The sequence below is a fragment of the Chelonia mydas genome, chromosome 1 (assembly GCF_015237465.2).
Source record: "Chelonia mydas isolate rCheMyd1 chromosome 1, rCheMyd1.pri.v2, whole genome shotgun sequence".
Classification (NCBI taxonomy): Eukaryota; Metazoa; Chordata; order Testudines; family Cheloniidae; genus Chelonia; species Chelonia mydas.
This window is the reverse complement of record NC_057849.1, coordinates 664,157-681,535: the sequence shown is the minus strand read 5'-3', so window position 1 is coordinate 681,535 and position 17,379 is coordinate 664,157. Positions and strand designations below refer to the sequence as shown.

Sequence of the window (17,379 nt, the reverse complement as noted above, 5' to 3'; positions counted from 1 at the left end):
AGCCAGGGGGCCTCCATGCTCTGGGGGGACAGGCTAGTCCGGGTGGGCTCCGTGCTCTGGGGGGGAACAGGCCAGCCAGGGGGCCTCCATGCTCTGGGGGGACAGGCTAGTCCGGGTGGGCTCCGTGCTCTGGGGGGGAACAGGCCAGCCCAGGGGGGCTCTGTGCTCTGGGGGGACAGGCCGGCCCGGGGAACTCCGTGCTCTGGAGGGACAGGCCAGCTGGGGGGCTCCGTGCTCTGGGGGAACAGGCCAGCCGGGGGGCTCCGTGCTCTGGGGGAACAGGCCGGCCCAGGGGGGCTCCGTGCTCTGGGGGAACAGGCCAGCCTGGGGGGCTCTGTGCTCTGCGGGGGACAAGCCAGCCTGGGGGCTCTGTGCTCTGGGGGGACAGGCCAGCCTGGGGCGGCTCCGTGCTCTGGGGGGGACAGGCCAGCCTGGGGGCTCTGTGCTCTGGGGGGGACAGGCCAGCCCGGGGCGGCTCCGTGCTCTGGGGGGGACAAGCCAGCCTGGGGGCTCTGTGCTCTGGGGGGGACAGGCCAGCCCGGGGCGGCTCCGTGCTCTGGGGGGGACAGGCCAGCCCGGGGCGGCTCCGTGCTCTGGGGGGGACAGGCCAGCCTGGGGGCTCTGTGCTCTGGGGGGGACAGGCCAGCCTGGGGGCTCTGTGCTCTGGGGGGGACAGGCCAGCCCGGGACGGCTCTGTGCTCTGGGGGGGACAGGCCAGCCCGGGACGGCTCCGTGCTCTGGGGGGGACAGGCCGGCCCAGGGCCCATGGGTGTCCCTAGCCTCTGTTTGCCAGAAGCTGGGAACGGGGGTGTCACAGAGTGAGGGGGAGTCACGACCCTGCACCCGCCTCCCGGCTCAGGTGACAGGCTCAGGTATCGTCCCTCCAGTGACGCCCCCCCGCTATCCCATCCCCAGTGCAGACAGTCCCAGCAAAACTCCCCTGCGACACCCCCAGGTCAATCCGCCCCCCTCAGTCCCTGCCGCGTCGCAGGGGGACAGGGGACGGGACACTGGGCTGAATGGACCGTCGGGCTGACCCAGTCTGGCCATTCTCACGTAACTACTCCTGTGCCCCACATCGCATCTGCCCCCCCAGCCCTGCCGGTGCCCCTCACTCCCGACCCACAGCCCTGGGCTCCCCCAGCTCTGCCAGTGCCCCTCTAGGGGCCCCCATCCCTCATCCAGGCCCAGGGCGGGGACTGGCTGGCTGTGGGGCCAGGAATGGGACATGAGGCCTGTCCCCTTTGGGGGGCACCAGTCCTGTGGGGGAGTGGGGTAAGGTCCATGGCTCCTGTCTGATCTGGAAGGGACCCAGGAGTCCTGACACAGCTCCCCCGCCCACCTACTCAGCGAGGCGACTCCTCTGGTGAAGCTGGCCAGAGACTGCCGGGGCCCCAGCTCCTACGGTGGGTGCTGCGGCCCTAGGCCCCCCGGTCCATGCGACTGGCCAGGTCACAGCACCCCCCCGCCACTGACTGGGCAGTGGGAGGTATGTGGGGAGGGGGTCCACATGGGGGGGCAGCAGGATGTGGGGGGGAAGGGGTCCTTGCCCTGGGGCAGGTGCCCTGAGGGGAGACGCTGCCCCAGAGTCCTGCCTGGCGTCACTCAGGGCGGGGCCGGCACCCCCAGCCTGGGGCTCCCTGCGGGGCCCCCGGCAGAGTCAGGCGTGCTGGAGGCTCCGATGTTCGGTCCCAGGGGGCCGAACCCCAGAGAGAGCCCCCCTCGCTGTCACGGTGCCCTGGCAGCCAGTAGCCAGGTGACTGGTCAAGGGGGACCTGCCAGGGTCCCAGGGAGCATCGCGCCCTGACGGGGACACACCAGCCACTCGCCGGGGCCTGGCCGGGCCGGATTCGCAGCGGGGAGCCCTGGACAGAGACGGGTCGCAGGTGCCAACGGCCCAGCCTCGGAGGCCACGGGCCTCCCCTGTGAGTTACGGGTGCGCGGGGCCCAGCCCAGTACAGGGGTCCCCCCCATGGGCCTGGCAGGGACACCCCCATTGATCTGCCCATCCGCCTGTGCAGAGCTCCGCCTCCTCCATCCATCCGCCCGTGCAGAGCTCCGCCCCCTCCATCCATCCGCCCGTGCAGAGCTCCGCCCCCTCCATCCATCCGCCCGTGCAGAGCTCCGCCCCCTCCATCCAACTGTGCAGAGCTCCGCCCCCCATCCATGCATCCGTGCAGAGCTCCACCCCCCCATCCAGCCGTCCGTGCAGAGCTCCGCCCCCCCATCCAGCCGTCCGTGCAGCGCTCCGCCCCCTCCATCCAACCGTGTAGAGCTCCACCCCTCCATCCATCCGCCTGTGCAGAGCTCCGCCCCCCATCCATCCGCCCGTGCAGAGCTCCACCCCCCATCCATGCATCCGTGCAGAGCTCCGCCCCCCCATTCCATCCATCTGTGTAGAGCTCCACCCCCCATCCAGCCGTCCGTTCAGAGCTCCGCCCCCTCCATCCAGCCGTCTGTGCAGAGCTCTGCCCCCTCCATCCATCCGCCCGCACAGAGCTCCGCCCCCCCTCCATGCGTCCGTGCAGAGCTCCGCCCCCCCAGGCCCCGCAGCGTCTGGCGGTTCTGCCCCCCAGTGCCGGGCCAGCGGAGGAGCTGAGCGAGCCCGTGGGCCCCGGCCTGCCCCTACCTGTGTCGTCGGGGGAGCTGCAGGCCGGGCTGCCCTGGCTCAGCGTGGCCCAGCTGGAGTCCTCGTCGCTGGGGGCGCTGGCCCGCGGGCCGAAGAGCAGGCTGGCGCTCTTGCCGGGCTCGCGGGGCGCGCGCTCCGAGCTCTGCTCCGACTCAGCCGTGATGGGGTCGCTCTGTACCGGGGTGGAGTCGGCGTCCTCCTCCTCCTCCTCCTCCGGGCCCCCCAGGGGCAGGTCACTGAGCAGCGCCGTGGCCAGGGGGCCAAGCTCGTTGCGGTTCTGGTCCTGCTCGGCCGCCTGGCGCAGCTGGTTCTGCCCGTCCTTCACCCACTTGGCGTTGGCGGGCTCCTCTGCAGGCGGGGGGCCCGGACCCAGGGCGCTGTGTAGGGCGGGGCAGGCGCAGGGGCGGTGCCCCGGGGGCGAGGCCTGGCACGGCAGCGTGCCATTCAGCAGCTCGCTGTGGGGCGCCCGCAGCGCCAAGCTCAGCCCCGGGCAGCTGTTGTCATTGGCCAGGTCGCTCCTCTGGCTCAGCGGCCGCGACATGGCCCCAGGCACCCTGGGAAGGGAGAGATGCTGGCATGAAGGCCGGCCTGCACAGAGCACACAGCTGGGCCTGGCCCTGGGTGCAGCCAGCCAGGGGCACATCCATAACAACACAAGAACAGTCCTACTGGGTCAGAGCAAAGGTCCATCTAGCCAAGTGTCCTGTCTCCCGACAGTGGCCACTGCCAGGTGCCCCAGAGGGAGTGAACAGAACAGGGGATCATCAAGTGATCCATCCCGTCGCCCACTCCCATCTCTGGCAAACAGAGGCTAGAGACACCATCCCTGCCAATCCTGGCTGATAGCCATTGATGGACCTATCCTCCATGAATGTATCTAATTCTTTTCTTGAACCCTGTTATGGTCACAACATCCTCTGGCAAGGAGTTCCACAGGTTGACTGTGTGTTATGTGAAGAAATACTTCCTTTTGTTTGTTTTAAACCTGCTGCCTGTTAATTTCATTTGGCGACCATTAGTGGTTTTTTACCTATGAGAACTTATGCCCAAATAAATCTGTTAGTCTTTAAGGTGTCACCAGACTCCTTGTTGTTTTTGTGGATACAGACAAACACGGATACCCCCTGATACTTGACACCTAGTTCTTGTGGTATGAGGAGTAAACAACACTTCCTTATTCACTTTCTCTGCACCAGCCACGATTTCATAGACCTCAATCATATCTCCCCTTAGCCGTCTCTTTTCCAGCCTGAAACAGGTAGTGATCAATGGCTCCATGTCTAGTTGGCAGTCGGTATCAAGTGGAGTGCCCCAAGGGTCGGTCCTGGGGCTGGTTTTGTTCTATTTCTTCATTAATGATCTGGAGGATGGTGTGGACTGCACCCGCAGCAAGTTTGCAGATGACACTAAACTGGGAGGAGAGGTAGATACGCTGGAGGGCAAGGATAGGATACAGAGGGACCTAGACAAATTGGAGGATTGGGCCAAAAGAAACCTGATGAGGTTCAACAAGGACAAGTGCAGAGTCCTGCACTTAGGACGGAAGAATCCCATGCACCACTACAGACTAGGGACCGAATGGCTCGGCAGCAGTTCTGCAGAAAAGGACCTAGGGGTGACAGTGGACGAGAAGCTGGATATGAGTCAGCAGTGTGCCCTTGTTGCCAAGAAGGCCAATGGCATTTTGGGATGTATAAGTAGGGGCATAGCGAGCAGATCGAGGGACGTGATCGTTCCCCTCTATTCGACATTGGTGAGGCCTCATCTGGAGTACTGTGTCCAGTTTTGGGCCCCACACTACAAGAAGGAGGTGGAAAAATTGGAAAACGTCCAGCGGAGGGCAACAACAATGATTAGAGGACTGGAACACATGACTTATGAGGAGAGGCTGAGGGAACTGGGATTGTTTAGTCTGCAGAAGAGAAGAATGAGGGGGGATTTGATAGCTGCTTTCAACTACCTGAAAGGGGGTTCCACAGAGGATGGATCTAGACTGTTCTCAGTGGTAGAAGAGGACAGGACAAGGAGTAATGGTCTCAAGTTGCAGTGGGGGAGGTTTAGGTTGGATATTAGGAAAAACTTTTTCACTAGTGGGACTGTTTTTAATGTTTCCTCTGAATAGTGTGGGGGTGCCTCAGTTTCCCCTAGGCAGTTGTTAAGTATCTAGTTGGTGGGATAAGGGTGTATGATCGTCGCAGAGCCCTAGAGGGCAGGGGTGTGCAGGGGTCTGGACACAGAGAATGGCCGACACCCTGTTTCCTGGCAACTGATGGCCGGGGCTCTTCCCCCCTGCAAGGTGAGAGCTAAAGGGTTGGGAGAACAAAGGAATCCGGTGACCTCCTGGCCCTGGAAAGGGGACAAAGCCCAGAGGAGGAGGGGGCTGGAGAGAGTTTCAATTTGGGGCTGGCTGGGGACATGGAGTGAAGGGCAGGCGTGGTTGTCTGGCTCACTGCCCCCCAAAACGGACACCAGCTGAGGGGTCCTGTTCTCTGCACCTACAAGCTCTGGTTTAGACCATGTCCCTGTCGTTTAATAAACCTCTGTTTACTGGCTGGCTGAGAGTCAACGTCTGACTGCGAAGTTGGGGGGGCAGGACCCTCTGGCTTCCCCAGGACCCCGCCTGGGCAGACTCGCTGTGGGAAGCGCACGGAGGGGCAAAGGATGCTGAATGCTCCGAGGTCAGGCCCAGGAAGGTGGAAGTTGTGTGAGCTGTTTGCCCTGGGGACAGGCTGCTCTCAGACAGGAGACTTCCCCAGAGTCCTGCCTGGCTTCGTAGGGTCAAAGAATTCTAGCAGATTGGTGAGGCAGGATTTCCCTTTACAAAAACCATGCTGACATCTTTCCCAATAAATTATGTTCATCTCTGTGTCTGACAATTTTGTTCTTTACGATAGTTTCAACCAGTTTGCCCGGTACTGAAGTGAGGCTTACCAGCCTGTAATCACCTCTGGAGCCCTTTTTAAAAATTGGCCTCACATTAGCTATCCTCCAGCCATCTGGGACAGAAGCTGATTTAAGCAATAGGTTACCTACCACAGTTAGTCGTCCTGCAATTTCACATTTGAGTTCCTTCAGAACTCTTGGATGAATCCCATCGGGTCCTGATGATTTATTACTGTTTAGTTTATCAATTTGTTCCCAAACCTCCTCTAATGACACCTCAATCTGGGACAGTTCCTCAGATTTGTCACCTAAAAAAATTTGGCTAGCTGTTCTTCAAAAATTTTTTTTGGCCTTCCTAATTATGTTCTTATACTTCACTTGCCAGTGTTTATGCTCTTTTCTATTTTCCTCACTAGGATTTAACTTCCACTTCTTCAAGGATGCCTTTTTGCCTCTCTCTCTGCTTCTTTTACTTTGTTGTTAGCCACGGGGACACTTTTTTGGTTCTCTTACTATGTTTTCTAATTTGGGGTATACACTTAAGTTGAGCCTCTGTTATGGTGTCTTTAAAAAGTTTCCATGCAGCTTGCAGGGATTTCACTTTTGGCGCTGGACCTTTCAATTTCTGTTTAACTAAGCTCCTCATTTTTGTGTAGTTCCCCTTTCTGAAATTAAATGCTACAGGGTTGGGCCACTGGGGTGTTTTCCCCACACAGGGATGTTAAATTTAATTATATTATGGTCACAATTACCAAGCAGTCCAGCTATATTCACCTCTTGGACCAGATGCTGTGCTCCACTTAGGACTAGATCAAGAATTGCCTCTCCTCTGGTGGGTTCCAGGACTAGCTGCTCCAAGAAGCTGCCATTTAAGGTGTCAAGAAACTTCCCCTCTGCATCCCGTCCTGAGGTGACATGTAGCCAGTCAATATGGGGGTAGCTGAAATCCCCCATTATTATTTATTATTATTATTATTGAGTTTTTTATTTTCTAGCCTCTCTAATCTCGCTGAGCATTTCACAGTCACTATCACCATCCTGGTCGGTAACAGATCCCTCCTGCTATCGTCTTATTATTAGAGCCTGGAATTACGATCCATAGAGACTCTATGGCACAGTTTGGTTCATTTAAGATTTTTATTTCATTAGATTCTATGCTTTCTTTCACATACAGTGCCCCTCCCGCACCAGCAGGACCTGTTCTGTCCTTCCAATATGTTTTGTACCTTGGTATTACTGTGTCCCATTGATTATCCTCATTCCACCAAGTTTCTGTGATGCCTATTATATCAATATCCTCATTTAATACGAGGCACTCTAGTTCACCCATCTTATTATTTAGACTTCTAGCATTGCATATAAGCACTTTAAAAACTTGTCACTTTTTAGCTGTCTGCCATTACACAATGTAACTGAAAGGGACTCTTTTTCATTTGACTGTTTCTCATCAGATCCTACGCATATTTTATCATCTTCCATCCTCTCCTCCTTACTAGGACATAGAAAATCTCCATTAATAGAGCCTCCCCTAAGGGATGTCGCTGTTCAAACCACATGTTCCTCCACACCTGTTGGCTTTCCCTTAGTTTAAAAACTGCTCTACGATCTTGTTAATTTGACATGCCAGTAATCTGGTTCCGTTTTGGTTTAGGTGGAGCCCATCCTTCCTGTATAGGCTCCTCCACTCCAAAAGTGTCCCCAGTTCCTAATAAATCTAAACCCCTCCTCCCTACACCATGGTCTCACCCACACATTGAGACCCTGCAATTCTGCCTGTCTACCTGGTCCTGAATGCTACCATGGAGTCCTGGACTTCAATCTCTTACCTAGCAGCCTAAATCTGGCCTCCAGGACCTCTCTCCTACCCTTCCCTATGTCTCTGGTACCTCCATGTACCATGACCACTGGCTTCTCCCCAGCTCTACTCATAAGTCTATCTAGATGTCTCGAGAGATCTGCAACCTTCGCACCAGGCAGGCAAGTCACCATGCGGTTCTCCCAGTCATCGCAAACCCAGCTATCTATGTTTCTCATGATCGAATCCCCCAGTACAAGAGGATACCATAACATCATCTGGAAGGAGGGTCCCAACTATGGGATCGTTTCCCTCTGCTCCAGTTGGATGTTCTCCTTCCCTGGGACTTTCATCCTCCTCAACAGCACAGGGGCTGTCAGACCGGGGGTGGGACCGCTCTACTGCATCCCGGAAAGTCTCATCTATGTACCTCTCTCTCTCCCTTAGCTCCTCCAGCTCAGCCAGCCTGGTCTCCAAAGCCCGTACGCTGTCTCTGAGGGCCAGGAGCTCCTTGCACCGAATGCACACATATACCTACAGGGCAAGTAAACAGACACGCTGCATTGGCTGCAATATTCTGGGATATATACACGGTGTATCCAGAACCACGTGCCCTGACAGCCCAGCTCCTGGCCTCAGGCCCCGCCACGCTCCCTCAGCAAGGATAGGGGCACCACGACCGAACTGCAAGAGCCCGGGGCCAGGTGACGCTCAGCCACGGGGGGGCGAGGGAAACTGCTGAATGCAACCGCACCCTGGCCAGGCACCCCAGTGCGGGCACCCCAGGCATCTCCAGGACGGGCACCCTCGGCCTCTGCTCACACCGGGGGCCCCTGTGCACAATGGCACCTCTGCGATCCGAGCCTGCCAGAGGTGGCCAGGGACCCTGGAAGTGCTGTAGCAGCTTGGGCAACAGGCCCATCTACCCGGGCATCCTGTCCTAGAACCACTGCCCCACAGGGCTAGAAGGGACCGCAGGGGTCAGCTAGTCTGGCCCTGCTGAGATGATGCAGGATGGGTGGGTTCTGACCGACCCCAGACAGACCCAGCCTCCTCTGGAAAACCTCCACTGAGGGAGCTTCCCTGACCTCCCGAGGCGTCTGGTCCATTGTCCTCCTGGTCTTACAGTTAGAAAGTCCTTCCTGAGACTTCATCTAAACCTGCTCTGCTGGAGTTTGATCCCATCGCCTCCTGTCCTGCCTTCTGTGGCCAGAGAGAACAACTTTTCTCCCTGTTTCTATGGCGTCCTTTCAAGGATCTGAAGATCACGGTCACGTCCCCCCTCAATCTCCTCTCTTCCAGACTAAACATACCCAGTTCCTTCAGCCTTTGCTCGTATGGCTTGTATCCATCCCTTGGATCCTCTTTGACACTCGCCTCTGGATCCTTTCCGGTTTCTCTCCATCCTTCCTAGGCACTGGTGACCAAACTGGACACCGTGCTCCAGCCGAGGCCTGGCCAGCAGCAGAGTGGTGCTCTCCCCTCCCGTGACTCGCACACACTGCCTCTGTTACTGCAACCGGACATGGCATTTGCTTTTAACAGCATCGCACTGCTGACTCGTGCGGAGGCTGCAACCCACCCCTGCTCCCAGCCACGCTGCTGCCAGGCCAGCTCTCCCCCAGGCTGCATTGGTGGTTCGGTTTCTCTTCCCTAGGCGGAGCACCCTACATTTGTCTTTCTTGGCTTTCTATAAAATTTTAGTTTTATCCTCCGAAGTGTCGGTGCCCCCCCACACCAGGTTTGTGTCATCTGCATATCTGATCAGTACGCTCTCTCATCCAGCTCATTAATACAGACCAGCCCCAGAACCGATCCCCGTGGAACCCCACTCAAGACCTCCAGCCAACCCGACCTCAGTCCATTCATAGTCCATCTTTCCTGGATCAGACCCACGGCCTGTCCAGCCCAGGATCCCATCCGCCCCTCCTAGCTCACTGGGCACCACTCTGCAGGCCCAACAGCGCCCCCGGATGGCGCCCTTACCCTCTGGCTGCAGGCCGAGGGTGCCCCTGAGGACCGGGACATCCGTGTCCATGCGGGGGTGCTGCGGGGGACCAACTCCCAGTACCTGGAGACAGAGGAACAGGAGAGGGGGTCACTCGGGAGGGCAGCGGGTTCAGACCAGATCCCAAGGGCAGGCGAGATGGACGGGATCAGCTGATCTGACGCCCTGCCGAGCACAGGCCACAGGACGCCCCGAATTCCCCCCATCAGACTAGAGCCGTTCTAGGCAAACGTCCCAGCGGGACTCAAAGCCAGTTGGGGGGGACAATCCAGGCCGACCCTGCGAAATGCCCCAGCAGCTAATTCACCCCACCCCAGGGAAACTGGCTCGGGTCAGACCTTCATCTGCCAGGCTCAGGAGCGCAGCCCGGACTGTGATGCCCCGAGGGCTCAGGATTCGGGGCTCCTGGGCCTGCCCCTGCTTTGGGGGGATTTCTGGGCGCTCGGCAGCACATGGGCTGGGCTCAGGCACCATCCCAACCTCCCGCGTGTGGATCACGTCTGGGTATCACTGGCCAAGGAGTCCAGCCACCGCTCAGCCCAGCCCCGGCGGGGGTGACTAGCCGCAGAGCTAAGCTGCACCCAACACTGCTCACCCGCACGTGTGCCCCACGCCTGGCAGGGCCTGACCCACAGCCCCACAGACACGTAACTCCACACCCTGGGCTCCCCCGGCCCCGCTGGTGCCCCTCACTCCCGACCCGCAGCCCACCAGCCCCCTCACTCCCGACCCGCAGCCCCCTGCTCCCCCCAGCCCCCCCCGGTGCCCCTCACTCCCGACCCGCAGCCCCCTGCACCCCACACTCCCGACCCGCAGCCCCCCAGCCCCCTCACTCCCGACCCGCAGCCCCCTGCACCCCACACTCCCGAACCAGAGCCCCCTGCTCCCCCCAGCCCCCCCCGGTGCCCCTCACTCCCGACCCGCAGCCCCCTGCACCCCACACTCCCGACCCGCAGCCCCCTGCACCCCTCACTCCTGACCCGCAGCCCCCCGCCCCCCCCACACTCCCGAACCAGAGCCCCCTGCTCCCCCCAGCGCCCCTCACTCCCAACCCGCAGCCCCCTGCACCCCACATTCCCGAACCAGAGCCCCCTGCTCCCCCAGCCCCCCCCGGTGCCCCTCACTCCCGACCCGCAGCCCCCTGCACCCCACACTCCTGACCCGCAGCCCCCCGCCCCCCCCACACTCCCGAACCAGAGCCCCCTGCTCCCCCCAGCGCCCCTCACTCCCGACCCGCAGCCCCCCGCCACCCCACACTCCCGACCCGCAGCCCCCTGCACCCCACATTCCCGAACCAGAGCCCCCTGCTCCCCCCAGCCCCCCCCCGGTGCCCCTCACTCCCGACCCGCAGCCCCCTGCACCCCACACTCCTGACCCGCAGCCCCCCCCCCCCCCCCCCACACTCCCGAACCAGAGCCCCCTGCTCCCCCCAGCGCCCCTCACTCCCGACCCGCAGCCCCCCGCCACCCCACACTCCCGACCCGCAGCCCCCTGCACCCCACACTCCCGAACCAGAGCCCCCTGCTCCCCCCAGCCCCCCCCCGGTGCCCCCCACTCCAGACCCGCAGGCCCCCGCCCCCCCCCCCTCCCGACCCGCAGGCCCCCCGGCCCGGCCGGTACCTGCAGCGGCTCGGCTCGGCGCTGGGGGAGGAGCCGCCGCTTCCGCTTCCGAGAGACTCGGCCCCGCCCGGGGGCAGCTGGGGGGCAGGTTGGGGGCAGGTGGGCGCTGGGGGGCTGCCGGGGCCGGTGGAGGCAGGTCCGGGCCCCCCCGTCCCGGGCCCCCCGAGCCAGCAGCGGGGTGACCCGGCCGGGCTGGGCTGGGCTGGGGGCCGCGCGGGGGCCGCTCGGGCTGGGCTGGGCTGGGGGCCGCTCGGGCTGGGGGCCGGGCCGGGCTGGGCTGGGGGCCGCGCGGGGGCTGGGCTGGGCTGCGCTGGGGGCCGCGCGGGGGCCGGGCTGGGCTGGGGGCCGCGCGGGGGCCGGGCCGGGCCGGGCTGGGCTGGGCTGGGGGCCGCCGGAGGCTCAGCCGGGTGCGGGTCCCCCACGCTCCCAGCGCACGTGTCTGGCTGAGGGTCATTCGCCAGGGGCAGGACCGGGGGGGTCCCCCTGCGGGGGGGGCGATTGGGGGGCGCTTGGTTGTCAGTGGTTTGCAGGCCGAGGGGCGGGACTCAGTTTCCCTGGGTGTTGCTGGTTTAAGGGGGGGAGGGGAGAGGGGCTTGTGGGGAAGCCGGGGGACAAAGGGCGGAGGAGGGGACCCCAGCGACCTGTTTACCTGGGACGGAGACGAAGGGCAGAGGCGGGGCTTGGGGGAGGTGATATGGGGGCTCGGCTGGGGGGAGGGAGCAGGCAGAGCCCCCCTGGATGGGCTGGGGGAGGCCAGGCCTGAGGCCGGGGAGTTTCCTGTGCGGGGTTCAGACACTCACGGACCCTCCTGAGTTACGCTGGCCCAGAGTCGCTCAGGGCTAGAAAATGGGGGGGGGGGCATTATTCCCTCTGGGGGTGGGAGCTCCGGGGGGCCAGAGCAAGGGGGCTCCCTGAGGGGGCCCATGGCAGAGACAGGTGGGCTAAGGCTCAGAGAGGTGCAGTTCCAGGAGGTGGAGGGGCTGAACTCCCGAGAGAGAGTGGCCCCCCAAGAAGGGCTGTCGCACTGAAGGGGGCTCCCCCCAGGGACTGCACGGGGCCAAGAGTGGGCATGACCTGGGAGTCTGTGACAGGGTTCAGTGGATCCCCGGTGCAGTGGGGGGTTCCCCTCCCTGGGGGTTGGTGGATCCCCGGGGAGGTGGGGGTTCCCCTCACTGGGAGTCGGTGGATCCCCGGGGAGGTGGGGGGTTCCCCTCCCTGGGGGTTGGTGGATCTGTGGGGGAGAGGGGGTTCCCCTCACTGGGAGTCGGTGGATCCCCGGGGAGGTGGGGGTTCCCCTCGTGGGGGGTCAGTGGATCCCCGGGGAAGTGGTGGGTTCCCCTCACTGGGAGTCGGTGGATCCCCGGGGAAGTGGTGGGTTCCCCTCACTGGGAGTCGGTGGATCCCCGGGGAAGTGGTGGGTTCCCCTCGTGGGGGGGTCAGTGGATCCCCGGGGAGGTGGGGGTTCCCCTCACTGGGGGTCGGTGGATCCCCGGGAAGGTGGGGGGTTCCCCTCACTGGGAGTCGGTGGATCCCCGGGGAGGTGGGGAATTCCCCTCACTGGGGGTCGGTGGATCCCCGGGGAGGTGGGGAATTCCCCTCACTGGGGGTTGGTGAATCACTGGGGAGGTGGGGGGTTCCCCTCACTGGGAGTCGGTGGATCCCCGGGGAGGTGGGGAATTCCCCTCACTGGGGGTTGGTGAATCACCGGGGAGGTGGGGGGTTCCCCTCACTGGGAGTCGGTGGATCCCCGGGGAGGTGGGGGATTCCCCTCACTGGGGGTTGGTGAATCACCGGGGAGGTGGGGGGTTCCCCTCACTGGGGGTCGGTGGATCTCCGGGGGTCTGCTCTGGCTCCGCCGAGGGGGCTGATGCCGGCGTCACTGGGGGTCAGTAAATCCCGGGGTGGATGGATGTGGAGCTCAGCGGGGATCACAATGGCTACAGAAGGGAGCGAACCCCGAAGGAGCCAGGACTGGGGGGGCCGAGACACTGGGCCAGGAGCCACGGCACCGAGCTCTGCCCTTGGCAGCCCGGCCCCCGCCCGCCACGTGTGCTCGGCATGCAGATAAGGCCGGGATATCAGCGGGGAAGGTGCCCGCTGCTCAGTCCTCGAGCCCGAGCTGAAGGCAGCATCACCCCTGGGCCCCTGGATCAGGTAGGGGCCACGGACTCGCTGCCCGGGGACCCTGGCTCTGGCCAGCCCAGCCCCTTGCTCCCGGGGCTGCGGGGAGGTGGGACCAGGCTGCTCCAGCCTGAGGTCCCCCCATGCATCCCCAGAGGCAGAGACCCCTCCTGGCAAGGGGGTGTTGACTGGGGGTCCTGCGGGTGCAGGTCTCTCTGGTCCGGGCAGGGCCTGTTCTGCCCAGGGTGGGCCTGGGGAGAAGGGGAGCCCAGCGAGAGGCCCTCTGCAGCCCCTCCTGTCCCAGCTGGGCCGCTCCCTGGGGCTGTTTGCACCCCGGTCCCAGCGCCCTGCCCTTGGAGCCGGCTGCGACCCACCTGGGCTGGGACGTGCGTCTGGCGGGGTCACCTTCAGCAGGTGGCTCCTGCCCGGCTCCCTGGGCCTGCCCCCCCCCCCCCCGCAGCCTCCCTCGCACCCACTTTTCTGACAAAAGGGAGTTTGTCCCGTTCGCTCTTGGTCGGCAGCAAGCAGGACAAATACCCACTTCTGCCAGAGGCTGTCCCGGCCAAAGCGGGAGGTGTGGTCACTCTGCCCCAGGGGGGCTGGCAGAGAGCAGGGCTCAGAGTCCTGGCTGGGGCAGGGGCCCTATAGCACTGGGGCTGGCACATCCCCAAGTGAGATAGGGGGCCCAGGCACTGCACAGACCCTGAATGAGACTCCCCCACACCCAGCCCCCCTGGGCGCCCATCCCCACTGTGCTCACTCACAGCCCCCCATGCATGCCCAGTCCCCCCACGCGCGCCCAGCCCCCACCATGCACCCAGCTCCCCTGTGCGCCCAGCCCCCCCCCAGCTTGCTCCCAGCCCCCTCAGCATGCACCACGCCCCCCAGCGTGCACACACCCAGCCCCCGCAGCCGGCAGAGGGACGCGCTGTCCCTGGTGGACGTGAACATGGGGTTGGCGCGAGGTCGTGGTGGTGACAAGTGGGGCAGCCTGGGTCCCCCCAGTTGCTCACACCCAGCCAGCAAGCCCCAGACTCTGTGAGATCCCATCCTGCCCCCTGACCCGTGGGGGCCCTGCTCCCCTCTCCTCCCACCCCACTGCCGCACCCCGGGGCGAGAGGGAAGAGGGGCTCCCGGGGCTGACCGTGACCCCCCCCACAGGCCGCGGCATGGCGCTCTTCGGGCAGCTCCTGGAGCCCCACGGCTACCTGCAGTCTCTGCGCTCGCTGGTGCTGGGCGTGGTGACCCAGCTGCAGGGCACGGCCACGCCCGAGGAGCTGGAGTTCGTGCAGCGGGAGCTGGAGCTGCTGGACCGGGAGCTGGCAGGGGGCCCAGGGCTGCTGGACGACGCGGAGGTGGGGCGCTACGAGGACAGCGTGGCTGCCGTGTACGGGCAGCTGGGGGCGGCCGTGCGGGCGGGCGCTGCCCACGCCCCGCGCGAGCAGGAGCTCTTCCTGCAGAGCTGTGCCCAGTATGAGCTGGAGCGGCAGCTGCTGGGGCTGTGCCGGCGGGTGCAGGGCGTCTCCGTGCTGGTGGGGCGGCCGGCACTGCTGGAGCAGGCTGTCCAGGCCCACCGGCCCCGCCGCTGGCAGATGGCTCAGTTCTGCCAGCAGCTCAGCCTGGTGGTGGGCGCGGGGCTGCTGTGCCTGCTGACCCAGGCCGGGCTGACGGGGCGGGACGGGGCCCTGCTGCTGGCCCGCTGGGCCGGCCGCGTGGGGGCCCTGCACCAGCGCATGAAGGAGGCCGTGGCCCAGTGCGCCGCCTACTTCCAGGGGCAGGCGCAGGAGGACCTGGCCGGCGTCCTGGCCCAGGCCCCGCTGCCTGGCCCCGCCGAGGTGGCCGCCAGGGTCCTCAAGAAGCTGGAGAAGAACTACGACTGGCTGCGCTGGGCGGTGATGGCGTGGGGTGGGGAGCCGCAGCCCGGCCCGGACGGGGACCGGGTGCTAGCCCAGGGCAACTACATCACGGGCCAGGCGGCCTGCGGGCTCCAGGTGGTAGCCTGCTACAGCGAGAGCCCCTCCTCGCTGGACAAGGGCCGCACCCACCAGCTGATCGGGGAGCTGGAGTGGAAATTGCCCAACCCGCCGCCCGAGGTCTATGCCAGCCTGGAGGCCGAGCCAGCCCAGGCCCGTGGCTACCTAGCCCAGCGCATGCTGCAGAAGCTGGGTGAGGGGCTGGGGCCCGGCGTCACCGTCCACGTGGTGCCTGGCAAGCTGGAGATGAGGAGCAACTTCCCGCCGGCCGCCTGCCTGCTGCACGAATACCGGCACCGCCTGGCCTCCGGCACCGTCTGCATCTTCGGCTGAGCCGGCGCGGCCAACGGGGGTGGGGCTGTTCTGGGGGCCCCGCCCGCCCAGCTGGGCTAAGCCAATAAAGCTTCAGGCTACAAAATGCTGTATCAGTCAGCCACGCATCATCCGCCCATGCAGATCTCCCCCGGGCACGTCCCCACGTGGGCACCGCTCCGAGCCGCACCCTCACACCGCCTAGGCTTCTGCTTTAGCCCGGGACGTTTCCAGAACCCCGGCACAGAGCCACAGGGTCGGCACTATCCCCAACTTTCAGACAGGCCCTTGGGGGGGCCCCATAGGTGCGCCGGAGCCCCAAGGGGTCCCGCTCTCCCTTCAGGATAAACACACATGAGGAAGGACTTCACCTGCCACACTGCCAGCCTGGGCAACTCACTGCCAGGGGCTGCTGGGAAGGGCAAAAGTGTAACAGGGTTCAAAGAAGAACTAGCTAAGTGCATGGAGGATGGGTCTATCAGTGGCTATTAGCCGGGGTGGCCGGGGATGGCGTCCCTAGCCTCTGTTTGCCAGACCCTGGCAATGGGTGACAGGGGATGGGTCACTTGAGGATTCCCTGTTCACTGGGCTAGAGGGACCTTTGGTCTGACCCGTTAGGGCCGTTTGTATGTTCAGGGCCAGCCACAGGGCCGCGGAGAGAGCTGTAAGGGGGGGGAACGGTCCTGTTGTGGGGAACACCACCCCAGTGAAATGGGCTAGTGAAAGGATCTGAGTCCTCACTCAGCCTGCCTGACTCGAGGGGTCTCCTTCCACTCTCCTGGGTGGCAGAGTCCTCGTAGCCCCGACCAGGGTGGGCCCAGGATTCCTGGGGCTTGACCCCCAATCTGGCTGTTGTACTTAGGACAGGGCTCGGGTGTCCCCACTCCGGGGTGCTCTGTCCACGCCAGGCACTTCCCTGACCCACTCATCATCACAGACGGTTCAAAGAAAACACGATTTATTCCACAGCAAGTCATTAAAAATGAGGAGAAACTGGGAAAGGTGGAAGGAAAAGCCGTCACCCCGCTCTGTGGCACGGGAGAACCCCAGACAGCCGTGGCTGGATGTCAGGGCAGTTCACGGTCTGTCCCTCACACGGCCCAGGCCCTGCCCAGGCCCTGGCTGCGCTGCAGGGATGCCGGAGGTCAGACACTCGCTCTGGCGGTGGCCACACGCCCTCAGGCTCTAGGTGGCAGGGTCCTGCCCCCCAGCATTGCCTTCCCCCCCCATGGGGGTTACGATCCCCCTCCCAGTCTGGGCTGCGAGGTCTCTTGGCCGGGGGGCGTCTCCCTCGCTGGGCCCGCTGCCCAGGGTCTCTCTCACTCTGCCCGGCTGGCTGCTCACGCACTCGGCTCCGGTTTGCTCCAGCCCCACCTCTAGCTCCCACCCCCAGCGCCAGCCCCAGCTCCTGCCCCCTGCTCCAGCCCCGGCCCCCAGCTCGCACCCCCAATTCCAGCCCCCAGCTCCAGCCCCAGCTCCCGCCCCACTCCTGCTCTCCCTGGGCTACCCCCTCTGGCTCTGGCTGCGGCTCTGCTCCCCCCTTAGCGCGCCCCACTCTGGCCCGGGCAGCCCCAGCTCACACCGAGGATGGGACCCCTGGACTCGTCACTCCCTCATTGGCCTGTCGCCCTGTCAGTCAGGCTGACCGGGAGCATTGGCCTCTCCCCATTCCCCCTGGGGCCTGTCAGTCTCAGGGACCTGGTTTCCCATCGACGCTCCCCCTTCCTTTTGGTGCTGGCGGAGGGCCAATCAACCCCCCCAGTGTCAGTGCGGGGCCAACAGCCCCCCCAACACAGAGCCTCTGCCCCAGCCACCTGCACCCCCCAGCTCCTGCATCTGCCCCCCCCCACACCCAGTCGGGAGCCACAGCCCCCCCCCACAGCCACCTGCACCCCCCCAGCTCCTGCATCTGCCCCCCCACACCCAGTAGGGAGCCACAGCCCACCCCAGCTCCTGCATCCGCCCCTCACACACACCCAGATGGGAGCCACAGTCCCCCCTGCCCAGCCCTCTGTGGTCCCCCAGCTCCTGCATCCCC

General features: G+C 63.9%; 2 protein-coding genes across 8 annotated transcripts in view; one reads left to right on the top strand and one right to left on the bottom strand.

Annotated features, from left to right (window-relative positions):
• Positions 1–11,068, bottom strand: part of APBB1 (amyloid beta precursor protein binding family B member 1) — a 36,654-nt gene extending 25,586 nt beyond the window's left edge. For 3 of the 7 annotated variants that reach the window (XM_037906704.2, XM_043526067.1, XM_043526052.1), the window contains exons 1-2: positions 10,936–11,068; positions 2,630–3,183 (exon numbers count right to left, since the gene is read on the bottom strand). In XM_037906704.2, coding sequence (XP_037762632.1) covers positions 2,630–3,170 — 541 coding nt within the window. In that variant the 5' untranslated portion in view covers positions 3,171–3,183; positions 10,936–11,068. Of the gene's footprint in view, positions 1–2,629; positions 3,184–6,286; positions 6,331–9,293; positions 9,379–10,935 lie in introns of those variants that run through there. The other 4 variants (XM_037906897.2, XM_037906827.2, XM_043526058.1 and 1 more) reach the window with 3 other exon arrangements.
• Positions 11,069–12,437: 1,369 nt separating this feature from the next.
• Positions 12,438–16,710, top strand: LOC122462533. Its single transcript, XM_043526088.1, has 2 exons — positions 12,438–13,089; positions 14,218–16,710. The coding sequence occupies exon 2, from the start codon at positions 14,226–14,228 to the stop codon at positions 15,360–15,362; it is 1,137 nt and encodes a 378-aa protein (XP_043382023.1). The 5' UTR covers positions 12,438–13,089; positions 14,218–14,225; the 3' UTR covers positions 15,363–16,710.
• The last annotated feature ends 669 nt before the right edge of the window (positions 16,711–17,379 follow it).

Excerpts from the sequence above, each read along its gene's own strand:
- LOC122462533 (XM_043526088.1), top strand. The coding sequence starts at position 14,226 with ATGGCGCTCTTCGGGCAGCTCCTGGAGCCCCACGGCTACCTGCAGTCT.